The sequence below is a fragment of the Impatiens glandulifera genome, chromosome 2 (genome assembly GCF_907164915.1).
Source record: "Impatiens glandulifera chromosome 2, dImpGla2.1, whole genome shotgun sequence".
NCBI classification, from domain to species: Eukaryota; Viridiplantae; Streptophyta; class Magnoliopsida; order Ericales; family Balsaminaceae; genus Impatiens; species Impatiens glandulifera.
In genome coordinates this window covers 58,005,643-58,019,682 of record NC_061863.1, presented here as the reverse complement: position 1 = coordinate 58,019,682, position 14,040 = coordinate 58,005,643, and the positions used below count along the sequence as shown (strand labels likewise).

The 14,040-nt window shown below is 35.5% G+C and overlaps 3 protein-coding genes across 3 annotated transcripts; all 3 read right to left on the bottom strand.

The window, feature by feature from the left end:
* Nucleotides 1-428: 428 nt before the first annotated feature.
* Nucleotides 429-2,276, bottom strand: LOC124926193 (eukaryotic translation initiation factor 3 subunit F-like). Its single transcript, XM_047466377.1, has 6 exons — nt 1,947-2,276; nt 1,711-1,790; nt 1,290-1,519; nt 1,094-1,215; nt 914-1,027; nt 429-805 (listed from the first exon to the last, which is right to left on the bottom strand). The coding sequence occupies exons 1-6, from the start codon at nt 2,166-2,168 to the stop codon at nt 716-718; spliced, it is 858 nt and encodes a 285-aa protein (XP_047322333.1). The 5' UTR covers nt 2,169-2,276; the 3' UTR covers nt 429-715.
* A 5,547-nt stretch (nt 2,277-7,823) lies between these two features.
* Nucleotides 7,824-10,096, bottom strand: LOC124927417. The gene is made up of 3 exons (XM_047467821.1): nt 9,801-10,096; nt 8,493-9,723; nt 7,824-8,396 (listed from the first exon to the last, which is right to left on the bottom strand). The coding sequence occupies exons 2-3, from the start codon at nt 9,482-9,484 to the stop codon at nt 8,165-8,167; spliced, it is 1,224 nt and encodes a 407-aa protein (XP_047323777.1). The 5' UTR covers nt 9,485-9,723; nt 9,801-10,096; the 3' UTR covers nt 7,824-8,164.
* Nucleotides 10,097-11,147: 1,051 nt separating this feature from the next.
* On the bottom strand, nt 11,148-12,737 carry LOC124927256 (nematode resistance protein-like HSPRO2). The gene has a single exon (XM_047467643.1). The coding sequence runs from the start codon at nt 12,697-12,699 to the stop codon at nt 11,254-11,256; it is 1,446 nt and encodes a 481-aa protein (XP_047323599.1). The 5' UTR covers nt 12,700-12,737; the 3' UTR covers nt 11,148-11,253.
* Between the last annotated feature and the right edge of the window lie 1,303 nt (nt 12,738-14,040).

Sequence of the window (14,040 nt, the reverse complement as noted above, 5' to 3'; positions counted from 1 at the left end):
ATTTATTTTGACTCCAATGTTCTGGGTTAGTCAGTTATCATTGAGTCAAACAAACATTTAAATAAAGAATTCTGGAGTGGTAATTATAGCGACATATTTGAAATTATTAAAACGAAACTGAGCAATTATATCATAATGTTAAAAATAATACATTAACTCAATTTGACTCTCTCGTGTTATATTAATTCAAATTTATTGTCTGTCCAAGTTCTAACCCTTAGAAGATTAGTGTAAGATCATATGTTAAATATAAATCATTTTGGAATTATTTGATACAAAATACAATTATTTGAAAGTCACAGCCATAATACAATTATTTGATTCAACCCTGCTAGGAGGCATCCCATTCCCAACTGTTCTAAGAAAGAACCTTAAGAATATAATGTGCCTAACTTAACCACAATTAGAATATAGTCCAACATCCCACCTATAATTTATTATTATTTATAATCAAGATAATGACAATTTATATATATATATATAATTTTTTTTTGTCACCCAAATTTATTCCTCACACAGTAGCTAACATGACCCAGAGTCGCACACAATCAAATTGCACTAAAATAAATGGTTATAAGACAACATTTCAGTTTAATAGGAATTCTATTCTAAGTAGAAGAAAATGTCATTTCGGTTTAACATTTGCAATCATTCAATATATTTTGCAAAAGCCCACACAAAATAATCTGCCAAACAGCAAAAAGATCACCAATCATCACAGTGCATGGACGGCGGTATTCAACTTCTCTGCCAAACTGAGTTGCGTTCTCATGATACTCGACAAATAGAGCAACAATAAATTGTCCTGCCAACCGAGTCAAAACACAACAAAACTTTCAAAAAATTGGACTTTGCAATAAAAACTAGACATAAAAGGTCATGTGAAAATTTCAGAACCAACAAACAGTCTTACCTGCAAACTATCATTGACAAGCTTGTCACAAGCTTGAGATGAGAATTTGGGGATGGTAGCCACAGTTTCCGATATAAATCTCCCTATGTCGTTATCAGGTGCAATTCTTCCATCCTGAGAAAAGATAAATCAGCAGTGAATAGCCTGAAATTGACAAGTACAAAAGCAAGAACTCCTCACCGCCACGTCATCAACGTATTTGTATACTTCGTCTATCAGTGCAAGCAAGTGTTGCATAGATGCTTCCATTCCTTCCAAATCATTAGGTAGTTTGTCCACCGATGTGGTCTTCAGAACATCAACTATAATCAAAATGATTATTAATACTATTTCTCTAAACAATTTTTAAAAGTAGTGTTGAAGAGCATATACATACAGCCAACTCTTTCAGCTTCAACCATGCGTAAATCTAATGGGATTTCTTGAAACTGTGTGGCAAGTTGCTGATCTCCCAGAGACAAGTTAACTGAAACAAAAGCTTTGATGCTAGCCTCTCCAGTCTTAAATCCAGTATCAACAGTCAGATGAATTGGATTTGTAACCTCCCTCGAGTAAAATTCATGGATCAATGCACTACCTCCTGTCACTCCAAACCCAGTTGAAAACCTGCACAAGATTTAACCTTGATTGATGATGCATAGTATATGATAGAATAGAAGAAGATCTCATCATTTTGAAACATACATCACATAGGGTTATCAATAGAGTTTTTTATACGCTTGAATCATCACGTCTATAATGAAGTGGATGGAGAAACATGTTGCTCTTGTAACTAAAAAAGGGGATTTAGTAGTTACCATCCAACAATAACTTCTTTTGAATTCACCTTCTGGTGGGATGACAACATATTATGATGATAATCTATATCCAATGCAACCTACAACACCACAAAAGTGTAAAAAATAAATTAGAAGAGATCTATATCCAATGTCTCAATAACTAAATCACTTGTTACAAAAATAGATCTAACAAGTTAGCTATCACAGAATCATCTAAAACATCATCAAATTGGTACGGCGTAAGAATTTCGAACCTGATCCGATGATTCGTTGTGAGGAACGGCGTAAGAGTTTCGAATATCAATGGTACCATCGGGAAGGACGGATCCAAGGAGAGTTCCGATGACTCGGTCGGTTTGATCAGGACGACGGACAAAGCAATCACATATATTGAAGATAACGAGAGGGTGAACCTTCGCTGAAACGCTTGTTGAAAATTGAGGAAGCTGTAGAATCGTCTGATTGCTGAAAGCCATTTTGTTGTGGAGAGGAGAAAAGGAACAATGATTCTCTGAAATCGAAGCTAAAAGAACGATGAATGACGTCGCCAACGAAAGCCAAGCCGGGGTTACTAGGGTTTTGGAGAGACGATGAAGGAGCTTCAGTCAGTAAAAGTTATTTATGCACATCAAATTTATACCAGTGTTCAAATTTAACACTAAACCTTCAAAAAAAATACTTTTACCTATCAAATCTTAACTATATATCATCCATTATCAAAATAATAATAATTAGTTAGGTTACCTTTTCAACATTTTATATTGTACGGGGTATTTTAGGGGAAATTGGATGAAATGACCCCCCAAATAAGGCTATTTGCATCCGTGGTAATGTTTAATAATTTTTGATCTGATGACCACTTATTTTTTTTTTGACGATTTTACCCTTTTCGCGTAACGCGAAGGGAGTTCGCGTTTCGCGAAGTGAAACAGTCTTGATATATATACTCAAATTTTTTCATTTCTCTCATTTTCTTTCTCTCTCCTCCTTTCTTTCCTCCGGATTTTGTCGCCGGCGGCGTAAACTCCGGCGACTTCGACTATTATGAATGAAATCTACAAGATAAGAAACCTAATCCCCGAATCTATGTTTGTATAACAGATTTATGTTCTTATTTGTATTTCTTAATGAAACCCTAACCCTAAATATGTTCTTTTTGGTGATATTTGTTCATATTGAATCATATTTGTTCATATTGGGTTATATTTGTTCATATATGTTCATATTTGTTCATATATTGGTTTATTAGTTCATATTGGTTCATCTTATTGATTGTTCTTTTGGCTGTGATGATATTTGCAGATGATATCGTTTCTGCTAGTTACTTAACGAAGCATTAAGTACTTAGCGAAGCGTTAAGTACTTAACGAAGCGTTAAGTACTTAACGCTTCGCTAAGTACATAACGCTTCGCTAAGTACTTAACGCTTCGTTAAGTACTTAACGCTTCGTTAAGTACTTAACGCTTCGTTAAGTACTTAACGCTTCGGCACGCGCGCGTAGGAAGACGAAGAGGCGCGCGTATATGCACGCGCCATACCATATATTTTAAAAAATAAAACATTTGGACATTCATTTCTTTCCCTCTTCTATCCTCTCGATTCCTCTCTCTCTACAACCGTCTCACTGAAGAACACATTGACAAGGCCGATCTTCCCGTCCCCCTCGTGTCCTCCCTCTCTATCATTTATTCCCCATAAATCTCAGGTTAGTTTTATTTTGGTTGTTGCATGTCTTTTTTTGGTTATGGGTTTTCATATTTGCATGTTTAGTTTTAGGGTTTTGGCTGTTTCAGTTTATTTGGTTAGGTTTAGCGTTTAATGTTTGTTTCTGGTTATTGATTATTGCATTATATTTGCATGTTTGTTTCTGGTTGTTGGTTATTGTTTCTGGTTTAGGGATTCGCGAAGTACTTAACGCTTCGCTAAGTACTTAACGCTTCGCTAAGTACTTAACGCTTCGTTAAGTACTTAACGCTTCGTTAAGTACTTAACGCTTCGTTAAGTACTTAACGTTTGATGTGGTCTATGTATATGATCTTACATTTTTGTTGTTGTTCCTTTTGTAGATGGCAGAAACCACCGTTCCTGATTTCCCTGGACGGATTTCTTGGAAAAGCGCCCTCTGCCTTAAGAAGATTGTAACGAAGTTTGAGGAAATGGATCTTGTGGAGAAGGTGTACAATACCCAATTCCGATATATAGTCTCTGCCCCAGTGTTGCAGTTCTCAGGAACTATTGTACATCACATGTTGCTTAGGAGGGTAACCTCAACCTCCAAGGAGATTACTTTCAATATCAATGGGCAAGAACTTGTGTTTGGTATGAAAGAGTACGCCTTGGTGAAAGAGTACGAAGCGTTAAGTACTTAGCGAAGCGTTAAGTACATAATACAGATTACAACTTAAGTACATAATACAGATAAGCGTTAAGTGCTCCTACAGTAAGCAGATAAACTAGCAGGGTAACATGTCTCCGCATATGCATTCATCCAAGATTCAGTTGTGTAATATCTGTAAGAATGGAAAATAAAACGATTAAACAATTGGTTAAATAGATTGAACATGTGAGCTGAATAATACCTTGAACAAAAGTCATAACAAACCAAATTGCGGTGACGGGCAGCAGCCATTGCATGAGTACAAGGAAGACCAGAAACTTCAAATACCCTACAAGTGCAGTTCATGTCTTTCAAATTGACTTTAAAATGAGATTGATTGTCATGCACATAAAACTCGAATCGGTTAAGCGATGATACTGTATAGAATCTAGCCTTCTCGAATCCCTCACGTAACCACTTTTCATATGTTGGAGATAACACTTCTCGGTGGTTGGACGCTCTTTCTCTTCTCTCATTAAACCAACCTTGTATTGTCACTCTTAAATACTCCGCCATTGAGGAAATGGGGTACTTTCTGGCTTCCCTGCTCTGACTATTAAAACTCTCAGCATAATTGCTTGTTAGTTGATTGTATCGCTTACCGGGGAAAAATGCTCTACTCCATCTTTGAAATCCAATTTCTTCCAAATAGGCAGCAATCCTATTATCTTTAACCCTTATCTTGTCAAAAAAACGATTGAATTCGTGGACGGTGTACGCACGAGAAGCCATATCAAACTCCATATGACAATTATCAGTTTTGAATTTCGCGTTGATATTCATCTTTATGTGATATGTGCACGCACCGTGGTATGCTTCTGGAAAAACAGCACATAAGGCATTGGCGATGCTTGGGTGTCTATCGGATACGAAGACGAGATCATCAACTAATCCAATTGCTTCTCTCAATTTTTGCATAAAATAAGTCCAAGAGTTATTATTCTCTGAATCAACAACTCCGAATGCGACAGGATATAATTGTTCATTAGCATCTAATGCAATAGCCACCAATAGTTGACCTCCCACCTTGTGCTTAAGAAAACTGGCATCAACACACAATACGGGACGACAAAATGCTTTGAAACCCCTAATAGAGAGGCCTAGGGACATGAACATATACTTGAAGTGCCCGAACTCGTCTGTTTGGATGTCTGTTATGGTACCAGGATTATGCTTCTCCAACATGTATAAGTATGAGGGTAATTTTTCATATGAATCCTCAACCGTTCCTCGCACCGCCACTAATGCCATTTCCCTAGCCCTCCAAGCCTTATTATAAGTCAAATTTACCCCATAAGTTGCCTGCATGTCTTCAATTATTTTCTTAGGCAAGTGATTATGGTGATGGTCCATATACTTACTCTTCACGCACTGCCCAATAACCCATGCTGGTGTTTGCATTTTTTTCTCTGGCCTAGATAGAACTGAGCATGAGTGTTGTTGGTCGAATTTCCGGATCTCAAACATCTCAGATAATTTACCTTTCACGGCACGCAATCTCCACTTGCATTTCTCATCCAAACATTTCACATACCAAAGATGTTTTCTTGACTTCTCCACCTTGAATTCAAAATGATTAGCCATCGCATATTTATATAGCATCAGTTGTAGTTCTTTTTTATTTTCAAAGAAGGCACCGACTTCCAATACAGTTTCAGTAGTTAACGCCAACGCAAATGAGGGGTCTGTCGGTGATATGTCTGTCGGTGATATGTCTGTCGGTGATATGTCTGTGGGTGATATGTCTGTCGATGGTGTACCAAATGATGACCTTCTTGCACTACTTGGTGTACCAAATGATGATCTTCTTGCACTAGTAGGTGTACCCGTTGATGCTCTTCTCGCACTATGCGGTGTAGGTAACGATGCATGCAAGTCCTGAGTAAGTGGGATGTGAGGCAAAGAGTTATCTCCGGCTTCATTACTTTCAACAAAGACCTCCGAGGGTAAAGCTTCTGGTACAATTTTCTGAGTAAATTGTGGGAGAATACTTTCTTGAGTTGGGTAGGTAAGTAGTGGTATCTTTTCTTTAGTAAATTGTGACTTCTCTACTACAGACACAAACAATGGTGACACAGTTCTACCCAAAATCAAGCGTGATAAATATATGTTCAGATCCTCATCATCTTCAATAAAAACGGGTTTAGGATTTGTGATATTCGGAATATCATACTTCACTTGCAGCACTAAATCATAGGTAGATTTCTGCACTTGAAGTCTTTCATGGAGTTTATCAATTAATTCAGCATAACGAGTACTTTGGGGTAAATCCAATGTTTTGATTGAAGAGGCATCAAAAAACCATATTCCATTAGCATCAACTTTCCACTCTCCATTATAGAAAACGAAAACTTCGGCTGCAAGATAAATTGGAAACGGGATAATTAATACTGTGAAATGGAAACCCTTCGCGAAACGGGAAGTACTTAGCGAAACGGGAAGTACTTAGCGAAACGGGAAGTACTTAGCGAAACGGGAAGTATCATCAGATGAAACCCTAAACAACGCAGTGATTCGAAAATGCATAAATGAACAACAATAAACTTGAAATACATAAACTTACCAATTGTTACAGTGCTTGTGCTCGTCGTGGAGCTCATTGAGTGCCGCCGTTGAACTCCGTCGCCGGCGAGATTAGAGAGAAGGAGGAGAAAAGAGGAAGGGAAGAGAGAGAAGAAGAAGAAAAGAAATGAAAAAAGATGGCCGGATTTTATTATATAGTAAGGGTATTCTGGACTTTTCACAGAGTCTCACTTCGCGAAACGCGAAGTCCCTTCGCGTTACGCGAAAAGGGTAATTTCGTCCAAAAAAAATTAAGTGGTCACCAGATCAATTTCAATTATCTGGTGACCACGGATGCAAATAGCCTTATTTGGGGGGTCATTTCATCCAATTTCCCGTATTTTAGAGGTGTTCCTAGATTGAATTAATTGTTTTTTTTTATTTAAATTCACTGTTGAACTTTTTTTTTTTAGAATTAAATGAGAACATAATGACACTCCATCGTCATAATTTCCGCTTGAACTTAGAACACTTTTAGATAATTAAATTTAACATTTTAATCTTTTAAGTAAACTCTCTATATTGATGGGTGATTTGCTGAATATATTAAACTGAGTGACATTAAATATATAGACATGAATTTTTGTCATTTTGAATTAAATTAATTTTATTATAATTAAATAAATTTTATTATAATTAAATAAATTTAATTATAAAAAAATTATATGGCCAACCATGCCTCATTTTCTTCATTGGGCCAATCAACTAATGGATGTCTTTAGACAAGCCACTCAAATGGGCCTACCGAAGCCCAATTCAGCCTCATAAAAGGGCAGCCGACACCAATAACTTCCAACTTTATTAATTAGGGTTCGTCGAATCTTAAACATTGACTTATTTAATTGTAATTCATATAAACTGGACATTATTGATTTGAACCCAACCCAATTTAACTCTATTTTTGGTCGACAAAATTGTGACATGTTTATTAACTAGGTTAAATAAGTCGACCATGAACTAAAAATAAATTACTAAAACTTGATTTTTTTGTGTAAACTGGCTAGCCTTAATATTAATTTTAAAATATTAATTTAGATAAAATAATATTTTAAATCATAATTATATATATTCATAAATTTAACATCCCAGCTCCAAATCCAAAAGGTGTTTCCACTTGCTCAATTATAAATTATTTCCAAATGTAATTGTACTGATATAATAGTAATAGATGAGAGGAAAGAGACCAAAATTGAAGATTTTTGTCAATAAAGTAAAAGAAATCCATTCTATTTTCTAGTAAAAAGAAAAATAATGAACAATCTGTTAGTACAATCTTATATGAAAAACAAATACTCAGGCATTGAATGAAGGTTTCCCAAAGGTAAAATAATGATCTTTCTTTGCCAAGAAACATTCTTTTAAGACATCCCCATGAATGTCAATGCAGCATTAGAGTAGACTACTACTTCTACCCTTCTTCTTCATTTTACAGAAAACAAAAACAAAGAAATTATAGATCTCAAAACCCTCCATTCATTAAGCATGTAAACTGTTTCTTGATCAATTGCAGCAGCAGTTTAGAAAACTTCTTTTTAGGGTGTGTCAAGAGGAAAACATGTGTCTTTGCCACCGGTGTTCCATAGGAAATTGGCATATATAGAAGAGTGATAAGGATTCTCTGGTTCCGTTGCAACTGCTTCTACATATCGTTCTTCAGCACCCATAAGATCTTTCCTAACCACCCACAAGAAGTTTGCGTATAATGTCAACCCCATTGCATCTGATGGATCTATTTGTATTGCGCGCTTATAACACTCTTCTGCCCTGTTTTTATTTTTACACATATATAAATGAGTTGGATCAGCGTTAGCAACCAATCACAAATTGTATAAATATGGAAGAAAGGGTATTTTGTTTTACCTGTCGTAATCGTGTGCAACAAGTTGGAGAAACTGCGCATAATTACACAGAAGGAGAGTATTATGCGGATCTTCAAACAGATGCATTTGGTAAGCAAGGTCTGTTCTCAGATATTCGTAGTAATGTTCTGGTTCAAGCTCCACTCGGGGAGGAGAAACAGAGTCCTTCAGCACCACTTCTTCCTGCTTTTGTTGTATCAGACTAGCTTCTTCAGCTACATTTCCAGGGATTTGATCGGGCAGAGGGGTTGGAATTGTAGTTTCCTTCAACACTTCTGTTTCTTCTTCTTCTTCAGCAACTGATGGTATTAATCCATTTTCTACAGAAAGTAGGCAGAAGTCCGAGAGAAGGATCATCACTTCAGTCATGAAAGTAGGTGTTCGGGAAAAGACTTGTTGAAATAGCCACGCGAAAGACCTGTGCAGCTCTCTTTGTACTCCGTCTATAAGCAAATTCAAATCTTCCGAGGTTACGGTTTCTCTCATTTGCAGTGCCTTTCCTTGAAGTTCAAGAACAATAGACACCATTGAAGAGAATGCCTTTTGAAATGAATAGGTGCAAGCCAGACCCGAATCGGAATCCAATCCCAATTGGCTTATACCCTCCTTCATTATCTGTTGTTTCTTCTTTATCATCCTGAGTGAAAGAGGAAAATCCAGGGCATTCGCTCTTCTTTCAATGTTATCCCACATCATCTCCTGTTGAACTCTCTCCCGCTCAGGCCAGACAGGAACTTCAGGCTCTATGCCAAGCATGATATGGTTTAACGACGATCCATCAAAACTGGCACTTGAAGCTCTTCTCAAAGTATGGCGTTTCCCAAGATGTTGGGATTGCAAATTCTCGAATGATTTAAGACTGGTGGATCGAGGGAATCTATGTAGAACAGAGCGTTCTCTATTACCACTACTAATACTTGAAGAAACTGCAGCTTTGGGGGATACAATAATGTTTTGATGAGAGAATTGTGCAGCTTCTAGCACCATTCTCATATCACAGAATCTAGGTGGGTTTTCAGTGGGGGAGGGGAAGAAGGAAAGGAGACAAAACCTAGCTAGCTAAGAGATGATATTTGGTTTGGTTTGGTTGGTTTAACGGAAGAAGGTCTGTTTTAAATGCAGATGAGATAAAGAAGAGACGACTAGTCCATGAAATCTAAAAAGGAAAACAAGAGAGGAAGAAGTCGATGACAATCCAGAACCTGCATTCGTTACTTTCAATCCAACCCAACCTGTGAAATACAGGTGGGTCTAATTAATGATCTGATCTGTCTAGAAGAAGAAAAAAGAAAAGGGTATGAAATGTTACCAGCAGAAGAGATTGTGGACGGTGTGCAATGGCTACCGGTGGTCCTCAACACCAACCTAGCCGGAGAATTAAGACGAACCATGATCTTGATGATGCTTGGGGATTCCAATTCCAATTCTTTTCTAGAACTTGTTTGATGTCCAGGGAATGGCCATGGATGGAAAATAGGAAATTTGTAAAAGATAGCAAATGGGAAATGAGTGGTGGTATTATATATTTACTGTAGAGATGGAAAATATTTGAGCTCCGGAGGGAGTGGATCTAATGGAGGAGGAGTGGACAAGAGTGTTTTTCGTGTAGGAAATAAAGCATTTCTACTTTCTCCATTTCTCCTCCACGCGTGAACTTCCATCCTCCACGCGTCATGTCATCTGTTTCCAATCCCAATTTATCGAATCAATCGCCTTTGTCTTCTTTTTTTTTTAAAATAAAAAAATCAAAAAATATAATATTTTGATTTTTTTTACTATCATGTTTTATAATTTTATTGTAAAATTATTTTATATTTTTTTAAAACCGAATTGAAACGTAAATTATTACTATTATTACTATTTATTCATTTTTTTTTAAATTCTCTAAGGATTAAGTTTTTGTTAAAAACAAATATATATATATATTTTTTTTTAATTCTTGGGTTAAGCTTATGTTAAAACAAAATAAAGTTTATCAACTTTATAATATTTCAATGCATTCTATTAATACTTGTTTGTAACCTTTATTTTTAATAAATAAAATTATGACTTTTAAAAAAATTGGTACCACAACATTATTTATTTATTTATAAAATTATCAAGATTTTATTAAATAATGACCCTGTACTTAAATTTTAAAAATAACAGAATGTTAAGAAACTTGCTCAACGATATAATTTATATAAATATTTATGATATAATTAAAACTTAACATGCTAAGTCAATCCGTCACCATATTAATTCTTGACAATATATATTCAATCAAAATACCTATTTTCTATTAAAAATATAGAGAGAGATTTTCATATAATTTATAATAAAATCTTATTCATTATGGTAATTTTGTTTATTTAAAATGGTGTAACTAAGGGATTAACATGCTTGTATCATTAAAAGACTTGCTTTAATTTAGTATTTTCAAATGTAAATCCAAATGAAATATAATAAGCCAATTAGATTAAAATTATTGTACACTTAATTAATTCAATGGTAGTTAAAAACAACTTAACTCTTAATAATAAAATATGTTTACTATGTATTGTGACTCATGTTTAAGAAATTTTTAATTTGATTTCAACTTTAAATCTAGCTTAAGTGAACAAAACAAAGATACCAATTATTTTGTAATAATTTGATTTCATATAAGGTTTAGTAAGATTGCGATTTCAAAATTTCATAGAAAAATAATGAATTTATATTGGTAACAAGTAAAAGTACTAGTATATTTCGATCATAATATATATTTTTTATTTTTCTTTCTTTCATTCAAACGAATGAGTTGACTCGGTCTCTATCTGTACTGAATTCTTGTTCCTTCTTCCCTGTTCCCAATAATCTCCAAGAAACGTCTTGGCTGCGTCGAGGCTCGGAAAATACGTCGGCTCCAAGAAGATATGAGCCAACGAATCCTCCGATACGAACGACTGGTTTCCCTGAGCCTCCAAGCTTCCAACCATGATCACCAACACTTGTTTGTACGCGTAGTAGAACCTTTTCATCGCTGATTCGATTGCCTGCATCGACTGAATCAGATGGATCTTCTCAAACTCCGTCTTCTTCGTTTTCTTCCTGTACAGATTCATCGCCGCCTCCTGTATCCTCGGTCCGCCTAGAGGATCCACCTCTACGCCAAGGATGTCCGGCAACTTATGCCGTAGATTCTTCGACTTCTTCGTTATATCGATCAAGGATCTCGATCGGAAACAGAATGCTGCGGAGGAGGAGGAGTCTGACTTAACCGTTAACTGGCTTTTTAGGCGGAGGAAATCGTTTGGATCCATTAGTAGGTGTAAGTCTTCAATCTGTTCTAGAACTTTCCATATTCTTTCGATCATCCAACAGTCGTTTGCTGCTCTCTCAAACTCGTTCGAATCGATTCGATCAACGACTCGGTGGAGAATCTCATGTGATACGCGGATCCAGCACTCGAGGATCTGGTGAGTGGTGTAAACCGTTTGATTCTCGTGATTGAAATCATCGGACGGAGGTTTCTTCAGGGATTGAAGATTGTACGGCTTGCAGATCAGATCGTAATCTAGGTTAGGTTTTCCGCTCAAGTTCGGTTCGCCGAGACCTAAAGTGTAAGGACATCTCCTCATCTCGCACTCGATGGAGTAGAGAATGTTCTGCGCGATATCCTCCGCCGTCCGCCACGTTGCCAGTCGAGGAAGAAGACTCGATTCGCTGCCGCGGCTGACCACGGTTGTATTGGACGAGAGTTTCCAGACCTCCGTCGAGCTGTCTTCTCTAGATAAAACCCCGGCCGATGAGAACAATCCGATTGTCGGGGGTTTTCCTTGTGTATCGGAGAACTCCTCTTCATCCTCACAGATCATAGCTATGAGTTCAACTTGATTCATCGCCAATGACTCGAGCTTCCGTTTCCATTCCCTCCGGTTGGAATAGGGTCTGGGATCGGACAAAACAGTGGAAACCAAGCGGAAGGTGATCTCGAGAGCTTGTAAGGCTGGTCTGAGGATTGACTCGTTTTTCCAATCTGGGAATTCCTTGCAATCCCATAGCTTCTTAAGGTCCGGCAATCGGAGATAGTGTTCGTAGGCTGAACAGGCGGAATCCGTCGCTGGGGAGACCTCTCCAAGACGAACAATCGTTGGAATTGAGATGCTGAATTTGTTGGATAGCCTTGGAGACTTGATCGGCTTATCGGAAGAGGTAACCATATTCAATTTTCTATCGAAATCCATCATTTTTATGAATTATGTATGATCTTCTTGATTTTGTTCTTAGATTGGTGTATTTTGAACTCAAAAGGGTTTCAGAAAGATGTATTTATAGGTGCATGGTGGAAGGGGAAGAGAACCAACCGCGTCTTGGGATATAATTGGTCATGGTTTTTACTTGATTTTGATTACAAATTTGGTTTATTATAAAAATGTATATTACTTTTAAACTAAAGACTTTTTAGCCTTTTTTACAAAAAATAATGTGATAAAAAAAATCACTATTTGCAAAAGAATAAAATATATACATTTTTTAGCATCTTTTACCAAGAATATAACTTGTTTGGTGTTGGGTTATTTGGGGATTTTATTTAATTTTAAAAAATATATATTGTTTGATGAAAAATGTAAGTTATTTGTATTTTTAGTTGGTTGAATTATTATAAAAAAAAATTATGTATTTAAAATTTTAATTTGATAAAATAAGTATTTGAAGAAGTGATTACATGGTTTAAAGATAATTTTGTGTGATAAAATAATGTTCTCAAATATATAATCATTTTATTATTTTACAAATATGACATTAATTCCTAATTTTTTAAATTAATTTCTCTATTTACTTATCTAATTATTAGAAAATTGGGCAAAAATAATTTTTTATATTCATAATTTTCTTATTATTTTTAAAAATTGCTGCAAAATTTTTACAAGCCCATCTTATTTCAAATTTTGTTGTTTCGTCCCTATAAATTTATTTATTTATAGTTGATCTTTAGATAGATACCACGGTAATTGAGGGTTAAGGGATATATGAAAACCTATTATTATACGAGGGTTTAAGTGAAACGATTATTATAAATAATAAAATAATTATCACTTTGGAAATTGTATTTGAATTAATAATGAAGGCTTTACTTAAGCTTATCCAAATAGAGATAAACATACGGCTTGCTTACCTAACTTATAGGATTAGGTATTTATATGTACTCAATGACCGGAATGCCCTTCTAGAAGCTTCGTGTTGGAAACTAGACCTTGGTCGTTTATATTTTTCTAATTCTTTTTCTTATGCTTAAAGATTTAGGATATGTTTCGGTCACATTTTATTATTTAAGTTCTCTGATCAACATTATGAAACATTTTTAAATGTATAATTATTTGTTTTTGTAACTTAAATTTCAAAATGAATAATTCCCCTATGCCTTAGGGAGGGAAAGTTTATGTCACTTTAGAATTTGTTTAAAAAACTACAATTATACTACTATACTAGTACATATGAGTTTTTTTTTTTGTTTTTTTTTAAATATAATTAATCTTCAAATAGATTAAAAAAACATATTAATATAACAGATAGTATTTTCTCATATA